Source organism: Symsagittifera roscoffensis, chromosome 5, assembly GCF_963678635.1.
Source record: "Symsagittifera roscoffensis chromosome 5, txSymRosc1.1, whole genome shotgun sequence".
NCBI classification, from domain to species: domain Eukaryota; kingdom Metazoa; phylum Xenacoelomorpha; order Acoela; family Convolutidae; genus Symsagittifera; species Symsagittifera roscoffensis.
The window spans coordinates 35,667,602-35,685,650 of record NC_087066.1 but is presented as its reverse complement, the minus strand read 5'-3'; the positions used below and the strand labels follow the sequence as shown (position 1 = coordinate 35,685,650).

The following is an 18,049-nucleotide window of genomic DNA, read 5'->3' as shown; positions in this document are numbered from 1 at the left end:
TATGGCTGGGACTTTATATACCCGACTACCTTGTTAAAGTTGAAATCAAAGCTATATGCAAGTAATAATTTCGCGTTTGTTACCAGTGTCGGCTTTTATCCATCGCTGATGGATTGACGTTTCTTCAATTTCCTATTTGATTTTTTTCCGAAGTTGTCGTGTCTGAAATTGTAAAATCAGAACTCATGGCTGTTTTTTGAAACAAATTAGCTCCCGCTCTATCTACCCTTCAAAGATCAAGTAGAGTTTTTCCGTTAAGATGCAAGGTCTTGCGGACACTGGACGCTCAGTGCAACCTCCTTCGTTCTACTTTCACCTAACTATCTCAAACCAAACAAACTGTTAAATTAATGCAATTAGCCTTAAGCGCTTACATGAAAGCAATGTTGTGCTAAATTTGGAGCTAAAGCACATTCCGGCATTAAGCTTTGTCCCTCTTGAATTGGTTGAATTTGGAGTGGACCAGGTCTTCTGGGGACTAGAAAAAGTCGTAGACCGTTTTGACCTGGACAGTAAGGTTAGTGAAAAACAAGATGAGTTTACTTCCTATTTCTAGAGAAACTGTAGGAAAAAAACTATTCACGAGCCCTTATTTCCTTCAAAAATATGGAATTGTTCGAAGGAAGCAGCTTCTGGTTCGACCCCATTAATCAATACTGTAGAAGGATGGCATCATGGTGTAACTGCTCTACTTATGAGTAGCCAACGTTCCTTGCATACATTCCTCCACCATTTGCAACTCGACGCCTCCATTCAGAAGTTTAATATCCCCAAAGCCGTGGGAGGAAACAACACTTATAATTAAACAAATGATGAGAAAGATCACAAAATTGTAAACAGTTTCGATAAAGACTCAATGTAAATTATTTTAATTCTCAATTAGGCCATTCTTTCCAAAAAATGTAATCAATTTTTTAAACATCTTTGAAGTCCTCGGCATGGTTTTCTAGAAGGTTGAGTTTTTTAAGTGATAGAGACCAAAATCCAAAAATTTTTTCCTTGTTCCTCCAAATTCCAATTTTTTTCGAGTTTCAGATAAAACGTTTGATTTCGAGTTGATTGGATCATATGAATATTAAAGCAAATGCATTATCCACTAAGTTATTGAGACTTGGCTAAACTCAATTTTTGCTTATTTAAAAAAACCGCAACGCAAAATGATACGATCAGGTTAATTTCATGGTTCGCTTATGCTTCGATATCATTTGGTTTTTAAAAAAGCAAGTTTTAGGTTGCTTTCGAATTTTTTCACGTGCAGTCATTATTTTTCGATCAATGTTTTGGTTATTTCATCTTATCGGATTCATTATATTTCGGTTTCTTCAAAACGATGCGGTACCCAGACTTTGCTGATGTTAAGAAAGAATGCAATTTAAAGCATGGCAAGATTGTTTGTTGCAGAGAGTAGTACTAACATTGTCAGATTAACAGCAAAAAAAACTGTTTTTCATCCTTTGAAACTAGAATTTTTTTTCTTGATGTCATTAGGCATTAGACTGAATAGCACAAGGCGGGTGAATTAGTTTCTAAGACGATTGGCGTGGCTTTATTATGACTTCATCTTACTTGAATGAAATTGTTTCCCTTCATAGGTAGGTCCTGCAAAACATCTTGCATCTATATATTCTTTTTAAACATTTTTTAACATTTTGGTAGTCTGAGTTTTTTTGGACTCAAAGAAATGTGATTTTTTTTGCAATCTACAAAAACAAATTCTGAGTTTAATTTTAGAGCTTAATCTGATAGTGTTTTTTTTGTAACTTGCGCTTTTATTTTAAGTCTTCTTCAATGCCATGACTTTTGATTCCTTTCATGACAGTTGAATCCACTCATTTAATTCCTTAGATGACAGCCTTTAATTTCTTATAAAGAGCTAGGTAAGTTATTTGACGATGCCTGTTACAACTTTTTTCCTCGAAAAAAGGCGTTGCACTTGTGAGTTTAAGCGAGAAGGCACAGAAAAACGCTTCGGTGATGATAGTTTCGGGATTAACTTTTCATGATGTAACTTGCAATTGGCACAGCGCGCAAGAACCTTAAAACGGTTTTTTTTTTATTCCAAAATTTAAAAAAAAACAGGCTCAGGTGATTTAAAATGAACTGCATATGACCTTGTTTCCTCTTTTATTTTGAAACAAACGAATAAAACCGTTTTCAAGGTGTAATTTTGGTCAAATTGCTTCAACTGCTGATAAAATTCCGAGCAAATATTTGTAAAAACCATGTTTTGTCCAAACTAAACTAAAATGGAGAGAAAATAAGAGTTCATTTTATCTGTAGCTTTGCTTTAGTTTTTTTATACGGTTATTGTTCCGATAATCGAAAAATGTGGCATAACACATCAATTATGGCAAATGAGCTCCCTTCAACCAATTTGGAACGATTTCTAAGACGGATTAAATCTCCGCTTACGCGTTAATAGCGCGAAGTATATCGCTCGTTAATTGTCCCAAATTGGCCAAAATGGCAATCTTTAAACCCCCATAACTTTACGAAAATTGATCACAGGTGAAATATCTTTTCAAACTTAAGCTCAGGACAACAATATCTTTCGAATGATATAAGAAAATTACGTCAAAAATGGCTAGTTAAAAAGTCGAAATTTGTCTGAAGAAGAAACATACCCCGAGCACAAATATTCCGTTACTTTCGTATCGAAAGTCGGAACAATAATCTGGTTTTTTTTTCATTTTTTTGAAATTTTCATACGTTTTTTTTTTGAGGAACACTTCTCCATATACTTTAAAATGCAGTCAGATTATTCTGTCTTCGCCCTGATGCCACAGTTTCGTTTCGAATCCGCACAATAGAAGCTTGTTCAGCACAAAATGCTGTGAAACTTCGTTTAACCGCATAAACATGAGTGAACAAAAACAATCTGACCAAATGAAAAAACCACCAGAATTCGGCAAAATTTGGCTGCTCATTGCAATAAAAAGAATGAAGGTAAAACAGTCTTAGTATTATCTTTGTTTTAATTTGCAGACGAATCAATTAAAAACTTAACTGCAAACTTCATACCTACAGTGCTAATTCAAGTTTTTCAGTCAATAGTAAGTTCGAAAATTTTTCAAATCATCTTAAACGATCACAAACATTTTTTGCTGAACGAAACAAAAAATTGGCGTATATTCACATATTTTTAGCGACTAAAAAGTGTTCGTTGCAACTGTTTCATATCACCAGCATCTTGTCGTTCCTCACAAACACCTGGAGGAACATGGTGTCATCTCTGACATAGGTGAACTGGGTGGGGCTGAGAAACTGAAGGGGCACGAATTTGTTCAAGCCGAAGTAGTTGTTGTACGCCTTACGCGGCTGACTCAGAGACTTGCCCAGGGCGGGGTTGGTGGCGTCGGGTGTGAAGGAGAACACCCGGTCCTCCCTCTGGCTGACGTCTGGGTTCTGGTCCAGAAGGGTGACTGTGATCTCGGCGGAGAAGGGCCACGGCAGGAGGTTGTCCCACTTACCTCTGCATACGAACAAATAGACAGGGAGGTACCTTCCAAACACTGAAACACATTTCAACAACCCAAATTGGCTCACGTTCTGAATTACATCTACTTTTTTCTTTTTCTTTTGAAAATCAAGGCCGTTTTTTTTTGCATCTAGAAGTTCTGCACTATTGCAATCGAAATCGGTCACGCTGTAGCGTTGCGCTAGAAGTCAAGTTAGAACACCTCAACTTATCGGATTGGGGAAAAAATATACATAAAACCATTCATACATTTTTTGTTCAAAACAGTTTTATTAGTTCATTCTTTTTTCAAGTTTATCAAAAAATCTTCTTTTTCCAATATCAATTTCTTACGTGAAATTTTAGCTAGTCCGACCAAAGCATTTACTTCTTAATTTGGCGGAAGTATTGAAACTGGAGTTTTTTTGGCATCTAGCTGTAATGGCACGTGAAAAAAAATTGGAGCTGATTCTCTTTTAAGTATCAGTTTTGAAATAAGTTGACATTTATAATCATGATAATCATTACTTACACTGCTTTCCCCGTCCTCCATAAGGACAAGTGGCAACCTGCATTTTGTATCCATGCGGTGCAGTGTAGAAATGCTGACTGTAGATGGTGAGTGTCTGTTCATTCCTGGCAGCCTTGATCTTATTCTTCACATCTGTGATTCGCCACAACAGCTGCGACATGGGAAGAGACGCCGACATCTCTATTATGCGTTGCACTACCATACCCGAAGCATTTGTCTCGATCGGCTCTTGTCCATTAATGTTATGTGCTTCACTCGACTGAAGTAACTGTTCGGCCGCTACTTCAGCCAGAGTAGGCTGAGGCTGTTCCCCATTTTCACTCTCATTTCCCCCAGTCTCTAGCTCCTCCTTAATGCTGTCTGCTTTGTTCGTTTTCTGCTTAGATTTGTTTGTCAAGTATTTCATCTTTTTCGGCTTCTTTCGGGTGCACAGCGAACACGGACAGTTTCGAAACGTGGCAAAAGTGAATCTTTTAGGAATATACTCTTCTTGTTTTTTCTTCTGTCTCAGCCGTTTTATCTTGTCTTCGTCGTGTTTGTTTTCATTAGCCACCAAATCAATTGTATCTGCGGGACTCCCGCGGCCAGACTGGGACTCGCTGTCTTTTTCCGCTTCAGCATTTTTGAGCAGTTCTTCAATTGCGTCTTCGCATAACGCCTTTAACAAATTCTCAGTCGACTTGGTCAAGTCTTTATTGTCTATCACTTCTTTAGCCCGAAGAATGGCAGACTTCGTTCTGATTGGTCGGCCGAACTCATCAACCTTCGGTTTCTCCTGCTCCTTTTTCCCTGTTTCCTCTTCATCTTTCGTTGAATCTGTTTCTTTTTCATCGTCCACGTTGGTTTTCTCTGTTTCATTTTGTTTTTCGTCGCCATTCTTTTCTCCGTCAAGTCTTATTTTACTCACATCTTGTACATAACGGGTGTCTACATATCTACTAGACTGTGGGACTCCTTTGGATAAACCTTTTTTATTCAGCCTCTTTTTGTCACGTTTAATTTCTCTCTGTTTTGATACTTCGCTTTCATTTGAACCATTTAACTGGCTTCCTTCATCTTCATTTTCATCCGACTCTGGTGGTGGTTGGTAGTTGTGGAATCCACCATAAACCTGCCTCGCCATGTCTGGAATGCCACGTGATTGCTTCCTCTCGGATTCCCCAGTTGGTTTTTGTCCAATCACAATCGATTGATCCCGAGTAAGAGCTACAGCCGAGCCATTTGTTTTCTCTCGAACAGTTTCGATCAAATCATCGATAGACTGGCCGTTTAGTGTCTCAGTTTTCGCAGTCTGTTGTCTCGTATCGCCGTTTGTTGAGGCAAGATTGGGGTTGTCGTTTGGATCCCCTTCCAGGTCCGAATTATCCTCGCCTTTCTTTTCGTCCTCTCTAAGTGCTTCGTCAGCCCCTTCATTTATGTCTTTGTTGTTCCCGCCCTCAATTTCACCTTCATTTAATAGTTTACTTTTTTTCACTTCTTTAAAATCCAGTTCTTTGATTTTCCCGGTACTTTTGTCTTTTTTGCTTTTAACATTTTTTCCGTTCATAGTGGATTTTTTAACAGCGAGTACCGGTTTCTTTCCATTCGCTTGAATTCTATTAGCGACTTTGCGATTTGTTTTTGGGTCTTTTAAGGGTTCGTAGGATTTTGACGATAACAATTCGTCTTCAATATTCTCAACGCTCAAGTCATCTGTTTTCTTAGTTTTTTCAGTTTTAGATTTCGATTCGTCAATTGATGAATTATTGTTTTGGCGATTTTCAAAACTCGTGTCTTCGATTTGCTCCTTTTTGGTAGTTCCTTGAGTTTCAGAAACTTGGGTACCGGTCTTCTCGGTGTGAATCAGTACCATTCGCTCTTTTTCTTCTTGCTTTTTAGTGAAAATTTTTGCACCTGGATCTGAACCAATGTTTTTGCGGGGTTTTGCCGTTTTGATTTGTTGGCTGTCTTCCTGAAGAGATTTTTCGGTCATACTTTCTGTTTTGGGCTCGATATCAGCCAAAGAACTGAGTCCAATTGTATCTCGATCTAGCTTTTTTTCTATTTTCTCCAGATCGTGGTTTATCATCTGCTGCTGACTCAATTTACTTTTGTTTCTATTTAGTTTTGCGGACCGGGGTTTTTCGATTCCAGTTTTTCCTGGTTTAATTTTTAAGGAAGCAACCTGATTTAATTTCTGTTTCTCTGTTATCTTGTTATTGTCAGCAGGGGGAGCTTTGCTTTTGTCACTAATAACACTTTCTTCCAAGCTGAGCGGTTTCTCGTCTTCAATGGTGTCTACCTCTTCTGGCTTCGATTGATTGCCTGACATTTCCATTTCTCTTATCTCTTTTTTTGGTTCCTCTACTGGTTCGAAAAAAGCGGCTTCCCAGTTATCGCCAAGCACAAACTTTTGATCTCTGCCGCTATCCAGGTTTTCACATTCGCATTGTTTACCTGTCGCTTTTGACTGGTCCGGGTTAGTTATTATTTCTGATGGAACTTTTCCTTCAATACCCGGAGCATTTACAGTTTTCAATTGTTTCTTTTGCTTGCCATCGAGTTTTCTACTATCATAAAACTTGCTATTGTTTGAATGACCCTTAGATGTTTTTTGAGCATTAAATTGATGGGGCTTAATGTTCTGCTGCTTCTTTAAGTTCGAATTTTTAGCTTCATTGGCTTTACCTCCATTTGCGAGATTGTTCATCCGCTGGTATGGATGCTGTTTCCTTGCAAATTTGGAGTAGTCGTAATTTCCATTAATATCCTTAACGTACACCGTTTTTGGATCGAATTTGTTTTCCTTCACGTGAGATGCCTGCTTTTCTGTTTTCTGTTTATTTTTCTTCACGTCTGCCGAAGAAGTCTGACTTTTGTTCAGGTCTTCACAGATATCGCTTGGCTTTTCTTCTTTCGTCATTTTTTCTTTTTCTACACCCGACTGCAAACTTCGGCTGTCGGTTGTCGGATCAGGCTGCTGGGTTGTTCCGTCGAGTTCCTTTCGATCTTCGTTCGGACCAATTTTGCTCTCATCTGCTGTCGGTGTTTTATCGTCGTCGCTATTCTGTCTCTCCTTCGGATCCTCCACAGATTCAAGAAAATCAGTGTTGCCAAAACGGTCGCTTGTAGATACTTCAGACATCTTTTAAAAATATTCCTCAATAAACTCACCATCTGAATTTCAAAACAGCCAGCATGAAGTTTAAAGCAAAGCGCTATAAATTTAAAATTAAAGGCGACAGCTTTCCTTCAACAGCAAATTTTTCCTAATCACAGCATTTCAAGTCTATTAGTTCAATAATGGAATCGAACAGTTCATGAGCTTGCGGTTGCTTCTTTATTTAGCCCATGAATTATAGATCAAAAGCAAATTCGATATCAGCGGCTTGTATCAACCGCTAAAATGTTCAAATGGGAAGCAAATGGGAGCAGGTGTTCTCAAAAATAGTTTAAGGAAACACTTTATGCTGAAAATATAGATGTTTATTAAGCAAGGAATTCAATACAGCAACGAAAAACTTACCGAGCAGGAGTTAAAGTTTCCTCATAGTGTATGGATACGCAATAAAATATTCAGATTTTTATCCTATCTATTATCCATCAAAGCAATTTAAAAAGATTCGAAAAATGCGTGAAACGAATAAAATATTTCACTCCTTGAGATTGTTCGGGAGAAAGTTACGAGAAAACCGACAGAGTCAAATATGCCGAGAAGTTTTCAGCTATTTTAGGTCTCTTAACTGCATGCTAGCTCCAACAAACATTTCAAGTCGAATCTAAATACCCTATAGATAGACATAACCAGAGGCGGATCTAGGATTCTCTCGCATGAAGGGCGGATTTTCAAAAAATTATGTAGAACTTTTTTAGGTCGACCTAATTATTTTTCAAATCACAATAAAGACCCTGCTTTGACAAACATTTTGCGCCACAGGCAAATTTTTGGAAAAAAAAACAGACTAAAAAGGCGTTTCTAGGCACCACAAAATTATTATATTAGCCCCCCCTCGAAATTAGTATATTTGCGCCAAAAGCGCCTTTGAAAAAATTAGGGTTGGTAAACTAAAAACGGGTGTCTGAAAATAGTACAAAGGAGCATTTGGGTGGGCAACCCTTGAGGTAACCCCGTAAATAAATCAAGTTGAACAGTCCTCAATTGATATCAATAAAATCCTAATGAATCCGTCCTGGACGGGGGAGAACACCTTGTTGACATTTAAAACTTATCAGCTGAACAAATGTTCGAAAATCAAAGTAGTTTTTTAAAAAGAATCTTGTAAAAAGAGAGAGTGACAGAATTTTTATGCTTGAGATGGTTTTTTATAAGACCAATTTTAAATTATTAAGTTGCAGTTTTTGATATTTTTTATATCATCAGGAAGATAAAAAATTGTTTTGAGCTCAAAAAAAAATTTCGTGACACTTTTTCATGTGTTTTTTTTCTACACGAATTTTTTTGCCCATTTTTGCAATTTCAGGATAATTTATGCGCCACTTACCAGTTTTCTTTTATCGTGTAGCCAGCATGGCAAACTATTCGTGTAGCCAGCATGGAAAGGCGCTTCACAAAGTAAAAAAATCTATATTTTTTATATATTTTTTTTGAAATTAGTGAGTTTTCAAAAAACTACACCAGATAGATACCTTAAATTGCAGTAAATTATAGGGTTCTGGTATGCACGGTTGCGCGTAATGCTCGTCAATCTTTAATTGTTTCTATTTTGAGAAAAAAAAGACGAACTAAATGTGTTTTTTAATTTAGCGTTTTTGACGGAAGTTATGGGCTTTAACTAAAAATATGTTTCACCTGTGATCCTTTTTTGTGAACGTGTTTCAAATCACAATAAAGAACGATTGAGTTTTGCTAATTTGGCCAGTTTGTGATAATTGCGAGGAGCAAAGTCTTCAACTTTCATCAGTGTGTAGCGAATGTCACGTTTTTCGGGTTACCGCAAGTAAAGAACTATCTTGACTCCATCGGCTGCATTCTGAGTCTTTGTCGGTTGTCGCTAGAAATTTACCTACTAAGGCTGACTTCCTGCCTAAACCTCACGTTTGGTTACATTGGACAAAATATAAAATGATGCGAAGGAAATTCTAACTCAGTGCCTAAAATGAGATGCTTATCATCCAATTGTTCTAGTTAAATGTTTTGGTTATAAAATTTTTATCTTTGTTACAATAAAATTATTTTTTCTGCATTTAGGCGAAGTGACACGCAGCTGGATCAACCGAGTTTTTGCCCTGTTACGAGCAGTCTTATTACATATTGTTCCGATTATTGAAGAAAATAACGAAATTGCGCCTGCGCCACATTCATACTGCTCAGAAACCGTTTTTGCTTACATTTTGGTCCGGGTGGAAGATTAACCAAAAAAGATTTTTTGAAAGTGCAATGAAAGTGTTTCTTTGAAAAGATCTTAAACACTTTATAGAGAAATCAGATTTTTCAGGATTGTACTCGGAAATGAATTATTTGCTGTTCCCACCATTGGAAATGGGGAAGAACTTTGTATTTGGGTGTTTTAGTATTTTTCTTTTTTTTTCACGCAAAATAGGACCAGATAAAAATCGGACTGGGCTAAGTGATATATCATACTAAAGATCTTAGATTTGAACCAAATTAAAAAATTTCCAAAATTTTTTTCTAGGGTTGAGAAAAACTTGTTTGAAACTTTGATTTTTTTTTGTCCCATTTCGAGCGACTTAAGCTACCAAGGACGCTTAATGCTTAATTTAGGTCGTTTACAATAGCTTATTTATGCTTTAATAGTAAGGTAGTTCTTGGAGATTTTTCAAGCCATTTTGGGAACCAAAAATTTCAAAAAATCAAAAAAAAATCTCCTAAAAAATGTTTAAAAAAATTGAATTATTTTGTGATTTTTTAAATAATTGTTTGTTGTTTTTTAGTCTTTTCTCTTCATTTTTCTGTGTTATGTTTGTCTATACTACTATGTTTCTCGATTATGACTAAGTTTTTCTGTTACGTCAGATCTTTTTATCACACCACGCAGAATAAACTTTTTTTCTGGTAGGTTTTCAAAAACTATAGTTAAAACATTCTGTGCTACTTGCACAGAACCTGGCTAGCCTTGTTTTTTGATTTTGTTTTGGTAGAAACAATAAAATAAGTGACTTATTTCTTCCATGAAGACATAAACAATGAAATAGATAGACGCTTTTAGTTCTGAGAGAATGTACAAATAATTTGAAGTGAAATATTGTGTGATTTATTTAACATAAAGGTCAACTGATGACTATACAAAATACTATGCTGGACAGTTGCTCCATTTGAGCTCATTGTCTCTTCTTTTTTCTTCTTGAATATTCTCTTTTATTTCTCATGCATCAACTGAGAAATCCCATCCCCTCCTCTTGTGGCCACATGGCTGACACAGGATCTCAGTATCCTTCCCAGTTCCCTCTGCTAAGAAGTTGATGCCCTCCAGTTTTTCCCCACACGACTTGCAATAGAAGCATTCCCTGTGCCAGTAAAATCCCTCGAAAGCCAGATACTTGCCACCGCTGATTCCTAGAAGATTACAGCAGAATGGTTCCAAGAACTCACAATATAGCACAAAAAAATTGCACCATAATTGCAAACATCCTTTAATAAAAAAACCTCATTTTTTAGCCCTCAGTCGGTTGAAAAGTTTGCGGATCTAGGATTTTTTCAAAAAAGGCGGACTTTTAGTATTTTTATTCTTAGATGTAACTTTTTGTAACTTTTTTCAGCTCTCGCAAAACGCAAAAATAACCCTATTTTGACAAAAAAAGTTCGCCGCACGCAGTTGTTTAAAAAAATTAAGCAAAAACAACGTCGTTTTCAAGTATTTTTTTGGAAGATTCCGATCAAAAAATTGCGTTTTTTCGGTGCCAAAAAATTGCGACTCTGGAAAAAAAATGCGTTTTTTCGGCGCGCACTCCCCTCTCAGAATGAGTATTAATTGAAGCCTCCCGAAGTGGCTTCTAGAAAAGTTTAAAAACCGGTCAGCCGAAAACGGGTTTTGTAAAATAGCTCCAAAGGAGACAATTGGGGGGACACATTGGTTGGTAGGGGTGTCGAATCACTGATAGGGTAGGGCGTCCGCCCCAACCCTTACAAATGCTGCGGACTGCAGCTAGCTGTAGGTTTATAATTTGTATGATACAAAAACACAGTGCAGAAAATTTGAAAAGGAACGAGACAATGTATGAAATTTTTGTGAAGTCGAGAGCACAAGTGGGTTTTGTGAGTGTTGGCATTAAGTGGCACCTGTGATGGGGGTGTCACACTCGTAGCAGTTTTTGGCGTGTTTGCTGGTGAAGCACTCCGCGCACAGGGGGAGGGATGTGTCCTCACTGAGGGTGAACCTCTGTCCAGCCAACTCCTTCCCACACTCACTGCAGCCCAGACACTGCCTGTGGTAAGGCTGCTTCTTATACGTCACTCCCCCACTAGTGATCGCCTACATATTTAGAAAAATACTATGAAACGCTCAAATCTTTCAGAACTCTCATGAGATTTTTAAGCAGTGTCTAAGTTATGATTTTGGTTGAACTATATTACAATATCGAACTTAAAGAAAGTTCTAATGAAGTTGGATTTTAAGGAAACAGCATAGGAACATGGTTTTCTTCAGTGTTCTGTTACCTTGCCGCACTTGGTGTTGGTACACTTGATGGCGAAGTTTTCGGTCCAGCAGTCTATGCAGTAGGGCGTGTCCTTGTGGGGGTGGAAGGGACTGCGTCCGATCGCCTTCCCACACCCCCCGCACTGGAAACAATCGGGGTGCCACTGGCCTCCATTCCACTTCAACTTCTGCTGACCTAGAAAAATTATTATTTCAAGCAAATGTCAGTTTGCTTAATCATATGAAGCATATACCAATTTAGAATTCAAGAGGTAGTTTTTATTAGTCAGGACAATAATTCTACAATTGAAGACCAGCTGGCAAATGCTCAACATTAAACCGCGCTTGAGCATTTTTTGATTCAGAACTAATGACCCGTTTTGGGATCAATTTTGGATAGTAAACTTTGAACTAAAGGTGTAAGATGAGGTTGAAATGAACCAACTTGGCTTGAATGGCTTCTCGCATCTGGTGCACTTGTCCGCATAATTGACGTCGTGGCAGTCCTCACAGAAGAGCTGTTTGTCCTTGAAGGAGAACCCTTCCACGTCCAACGGCTTCTTACACTCTTTACACGTGAAACACTTCTCATGCCAGTGCTGCTTCTCAAAACTCACATCCTAAAACCACACTTTTTCAGTTATATAGCGAATTGCAAAAAGTTCGGACAGACAGAATTAATTAAAAGAGCAACTGTCTGGACTGAAATAAAACTGAAATAAACATAACGTCGAAAGTTCACAAAGCAGAGTTTCGCTCAAAACCTATAACCACGGCGGGCAATTGCATCCGAAGCGTTGAATAGTAAACCTTGAAACAGGAAAATTATTGCTCAGGGTGGCTAATATTTTTCTGTGATTAGTTTCCAAATTTTGAATTATATGATCATCACCTCCGTTTGTTTTTTTTTGGGCCGCCTAATCTGTTTTTTTTTTGTTGAAAATAACTCCTTGATATTCTTCTTTGTTAAAACATCATAAACGGTAGATTTCGATTTTTCAACTAATTTTGCTAACTGTTTTATAGTAAAATCTGGATTTTCAATGCAGTATTTAAAAATTAGGCTAGCATAATCATCAGATAATCGACGACTTCGCATTTTGAATTTGGTCTGACAAAAAATTCAAGGTTGTTCAGCTTCAGATTTTGCATGCAAAAAACATCGAAAAGCATTGATTGCTCATTTTAATTAATTTTGTCTGTCCGAACTTTTTGCTACGAATTATACACATGAATATTATCAAAAGCAAGCATGCTGAAGAAAAGCCAGAATATATGAACTTACCACAAATACATTCAAATTCTGGCAAAAAAAACAAAAGCTGTTATTCAATTTAGCCTGTTGAAAAATGACAGCCTTCAGTTATTTTTAAAACCTGGTTAAGGATGACGATGACTCGGCCAACAAGAACAAGAACCTACTTAACTATCTCCACCCCTTTCAAGAAAGGGGGGGGGGGAATGTTATGTAAATCAAAATGGTCGATTTTTCGACCAATCAGAATGCAGCAGAATTATAATTCTCAATAGAAAGATCAGGACTAATTGACAGTATTTATTTATCGGGGTAGAGATTCTCAAGTAGGTACCGTTGGGGGGAGAATGTTAATTAGATCCGAAAATTGTTTTGACTTTTTGATATCTGATAACGGAATTGATCTGTTCCCAAAACGAGATATCATGGCTATAATGATTAAGTTACCTTAGTATCGGCCTCGATGAGTTTGTTGCACTTGAAACAGTCATTTCCGAACTTGTCGTGGAAGCAGGGCACACAGTAGGGGTGTCCCTCTTTGTTCACGAATCTATGACCATATAGGGACTTGTCACATGACCAGCAGATGTACTCTTGTCCATGCTGACTGTCCTTGCTCAGGTTCTTGTTCTTGTTGGCCGAGTCATCGTCATCCTTAACCAGGTTTTAAAAATAACTGAAGGCTGTCATTTTTTTGAATAGAGCCATGTATTTATTTGAATGGAAACTGTTACACTGCTTCTTTTTGTTTGTAAATAATTCAAAAATCATGATTAGTTTTAGTCCCAAGAGAGTCGATGGTAGTAAATAAACCTACTTACGGGAAAATCAAAAACATTTGGATATAGTCGTATTGATTGAAGATTAGCATGGTTCTTTTGATATACTTTTCTTTTTGTTCAGTTTATTTCTACTCAAAATTTACTTGCCAACTGTTTTAACTAAGGTCAGTTAACTCAGAAACACTCGACCCATTCACCATACTAAGTTTTTTCTACTGCATTACGCTTTGTTGCGCAATCTTCCATCAAAATAAAACCAAAATTGGCAAGCCATTTCCGACTCAGCTCTCACATTTATTAAAAATTGCCTAACTTGGAATGTATGCTTATAAGTTTTGGCTTGAAAATAAAATAATTATTATATTCGAAATCGTTTTAAGCTAGGTTGAGCTGCTAGTATAATGCTGATTTATAATTCAAGTTGATTGAGTTGAAGCGTTGCTGACCTTGAACATTGACTCCATGTCCTGGAAACTCATGAGCTGGATGTCGCCCCTCTCCTGCTTGCTCAGGATCTCCTCCACGTCCGCTCCCCCCGAGAGATCTCTGCCGATGGTCCTGAGAAACTTGGAGGCCCCATTGGCCATGTAGCTGATCTTGCGCAGTCGGTCAAACTGCTCCTCCCGCAGTCTGTCCCGCTCCTCCTGCAATCAATCAAAACAAGTAATGCTCTGTCACCTACATGTGTAGCCGATTGCAAGAACAAACTAAGTCACCAATGGAAAAGGCGACGAAATGCCTTTTCAAATCGGTTAATGTCTGGAACTTTTAGCACCAACTTTCCACTAAAATTTATCATAGTTGAATTATTACAAAAAATTCGAACACTTGAATTCGGAAGGTCATATCCCCAAAAAAATTCCATACAACAAACAAAAAAATTAAAAGAAAAGCTCATTTTCTTCCCCCATCAACGAAGCTTAATTTTTCGTCACTATGACCGATTTTCATAAAAAATGCTTGCTGGTTACTTAGGCTGTTTTAAACGGATTTGGTCCTAAAAAACCTGCAAATCCCTTGCTACGCCACAAAATAATGAAATTAACTCAAAAAATTGGGCTACTGTCCCTAGTTAATTAGAAGAGAAAACTGTTAGGAAGGTAGTTGAGGAAAATAGACTATTTTGTAAGATCTTATGAGAATATTGCAAGAGAGGGCAGATTTCTGCCTAAATCTTCCGAGGTTCTTTTGCAGTCTTCCTCATTTCTCAACTACAAATAGTTTAGTTTTATCTGCTAATTATGCTTTAGTCGCTTTTTTCAATACGTAGTCTCGTAAGATAGCCAAAGCTTAGCTAACCTTAAAAAATTAACCTATGGTTAGGGCTGTGGCTCGATAACTTACAGAAAAAGCTTTGCTGTACGTATTTGCTTAGTTGTCCTTGATTGGATATGAAATATGATTTTTTGGGACACCTGAAGGTTTTTCAAAGCTTGAACTACTAAAAATATGATATTCAGCGGTCCCGATATGATTTTTGCAGTACCCATTTTTCATTAAAACAATCGGCAATGGCATTTTGTGATTTTTGAAAATGAACAATGCAAAAGATCTCAAACCGATTGATCAGTAGCGTGTTGGGGTGGGCGATGGACAGCAACAGTCCTTCGACTATAATATTTTTTTCCTCTTTTCATTAACTTTCCTGCATTATTTTTGACCAACCAGCTCCAAAGTTTTTTTAAAGCGCTGCTGAGGCAAAAAAAACACCTAAGGTCGAGCAGATGAATAATAACGCGACTTTTGGCCTGGATTTTTTTAAAGAACTACAGAAAGCACAGCATTTTTTTGTGAAAAAGATTTATTTTAAGGTTTGTAAGAGCTGAAAATGTGAAACAGCTTGACCTAAAATTTGACTTCTTTCTGAAGAAAACTCCTTCCCTGGCCGCGCCGGATCAAAAAGTAAGGCACGCATTCCTCATACCTCATACTGATTTTGAGTAAATATTGTGCTCCAGGGGCGGATCTAGGATTTTCTCGAGGGGGGGGGGGGGGGGGCGGATTTTCAAAAAAATTCAAAAATTTTGTCGACATTTTTTTAGGTCGACCAAATTGATTTTCCGAGCTCTCCCAAAGCATTACAAAGACCCTGTTTTGGCCAAAATTTCTGCGCCGCAGGCAAAATTTTGAAAAAAAAAACAGGCCGAAAAACAGGCGTTTTTTTGGCGCGCGCTCCCCCCTCAAAATTAATATATATTGGTGGCGCCGAATGCGTCTTTAGATAGTTTTTTTGGTCCGTCACCAAAAAATAGATATCCCAAAAGAGTACAAAGGGGGGACGATTTGGGTCGGCAGGGGGTCGGATCCCTGAAGGAAAGCGGCCGCCCCCCCCCCCCCCCGCCCCCTCCCCTAAATCCGCCCCTGTTGTGCTCCATCAAGATAAAAATAAGGATTTGACTTGCCTGTTGCTGTTCGGTCAGGACCATAATAAAATTTTTATATTTTTTTCAACAACCGTTCACTTCGTCAAATGTAAAATTTTTCAAACGAACTCAAAATCAGTTAAGCACTACTGCTAGTCTACTAGTTTTATCTGGTACTTAAATATGCAAATTTAGGCAAACAGTCCAATTCAACCACATTTTAACGCTTTCTGCTTCGGTAAGTTTAGCAGTATAAATCGCCAGATCTAATAACTAAGCCGAAGCTAATTAACTAACTGCTCTTGGGCGCATTGGTTACACAAAAATAAACTTTTACCTGCTCTTGTATTGTTCGGTTAACCATTTAAGCTAGAAGACAGAGTTGGCTTAACAAGATTCAAAACTGATGATAAAATTGAGTTTTAATTATCTTCAGAACACGAATAATAACCACAGTATGTAATAAAATGCAACTCTGTAGTCGCATATGCGGCCGGCTTCTTTTAAAAAGTCTATCAAGCTAGCAAAGACTGAGATTGTTTAGACCAGTTCTTTTTTCGTATACGCATACACTGCTATTCTTCATTCACCAATATTTTCAAACAATGTGTATTTCTTTTGAAGCACCGACAGAAACAGATGATCACCTCAGCTTGCCTTGCAGAACAACGAACGCTTCAAAAAACAAACTCACCGCTTAAAAAAAGCTTTAAATCACCAGATAATACATTTTTTTATGGTTCAACTTTGATCCTAGTACGTAGAACATCGTAAAGTGGAGTGGATTATCATCTTCCTTAATCGTTTTCAATCTTTCCGAAAAGTTAGGTTTTGCAGAAAAAATTGCATGCCAACTTTTTCGTTTATTTTTCAGTTACTTGAAATCATGTTGTCACAATACAAGGAAGGATGTAACTTCTAAAATGAAAAAGACTGCTCGTATCAGGGCGAAGCCTTGAATGTTCCTACTGCCTTTTAAGGTCAATGGAGCAGTAATAACATGAAAAATTTAAAAGTAGAAAAAAAGTAAAATTTGAGATTTTTTGGGAAAATCATCTTCATACACCATACACGCCATTTAACACAGAGTGATAAATTTTGCTCCTAATATCAAATCAAATATGGCAAATGAGCTTCCTTCAACCAATTTCTAAGATGGATTAAATCTCCGCTCACGCGTTAGTAGCGCGAAATATATCGCACGTTTATTGTCCCAAATTGGCCGAAATGGCAATCTTTAAACCCTGATAACTTCACTAAAAAGGACCACAGGTAAAAAATCTTTTCTAATTTAAGCTATAGCCAACATTACCTTTCGAATGATATAAAAACAATTTTGTCAAAACTGGCTAGTTAAAAGTAGAAATTTGTCTGAAGAAAAAAAAACCCACCACGAGTTCAAATATTCCGCTACTTTCATTACGAAAGTCGGAACAATAAAGATAACCTAAAGAAAAGTTTGAATTATAAATTCATTCAAGGGAAGAAAAATGATTGACCGGATGACTTCCGCATTCAATTTGCGTTGCTCTTGTGTAAGTTTAATTGCAGTTTTAAAACTTCGATTGCAATTTTAACGACATTTCACTGTCTCAAGGTAAGAATTTTTGCAAAAATACAAGACTTTGTCTAATAAATTTGTTAAGAGCTATGAAATTAAGATAGAAAGAAGGAGTCATTCATCTCTGAAAATAATCAAATCAGTTTCAAGGACATGATTAACTCAGCGCAAACAGGAACATCAATTCTTGCAAGAACACTCATGGTTGAAACAAATGCTTTGCATGCAATTCCACGCTACAAAAAATCATCATCATAGAATTCAGAAAATTGTGGAGAAAAATTGTATTATTGTAGCATGATAAGCATTCCTATATTAGTGAAATTAATGACGAGCAGTTTTCCATACTTGTAGCGTTTTCCATGGAAAAAATATTTTAAATTTTGTGACTTTTCACTTTGTTTTTTTTTTCGCTTTGTCCTCATACATAACAATCAAGGCTTATCTCATTTAAGAAAACCCACAAGTTGATCTATTAAATTTGATCCACACTTTAAAAAAACG

General features: G+C 37.2%; 2 protein-coding genes across 3 annotated transcripts; both read right to left on the bottom strand.

Moving 5' to 3' along the window:
• Nucleotides 1-3,032: 3,032 nt before the first annotated feature.
• On the bottom strand, nt 3,033-7,356 carry LOC134845753 (uncharacterized). The gene is made up of 2 exons (XM_063862816.1): nt 3,990-7,356; nt 3,033-3,512 (listed from the first exon to the last, which is right to left on the bottom strand). Exons 1-2 carry the CDS (start codon nt 7,111-7,113, stop codon nt 3,175-3,177), a joined length of 3,462 nt encoding a protein of 1,153 aa, XP_063718886.1. The 5' UTR covers nt 7,114-7,356; the 3' UTR covers nt 3,033-3,174.
• Nucleotides 7,357-10,099: 2,743 nt separating this feature from the next.
• Nucleotides 10,100-16,548, bottom strand: LOC134846481 (four and a half LIM domains protein 2-like). 2 transcript variants are annotated; one of them, XM_063863855.1, is made up of 7 exons: nt 16,322-16,548; nt 14,068-14,265; nt 13,287-13,493; nt 12,030-12,204; nt 11,605-11,780; nt 11,227-11,419; nt 10,100-10,503 (listed from the first exon to the last, which is right to left on the bottom strand). In XM_063863855.1, exons 1-7 carry the CDS (start codon nt 16,346-16,348, stop codon nt 10,313-10,315), a joined length of 1,167 nt encoding a protein of 388 aa, XP_063719925.1. In that variant the 5' UTR covers nt 16,349-16,548; the 3' UTR covers nt 10,100-10,312. The 2 variants fall into 2 exon arrangements, with proteins under 2 accessions (XP_063719925.1, XP_063719926.1); XM_063863856.1 differs by lacking the exon at nt 16,322-16,548 and adding an exon at nt 16,024-16,304.
• Nucleotides 16,549-18,049: the final 1,501 nt, after the last annotated feature.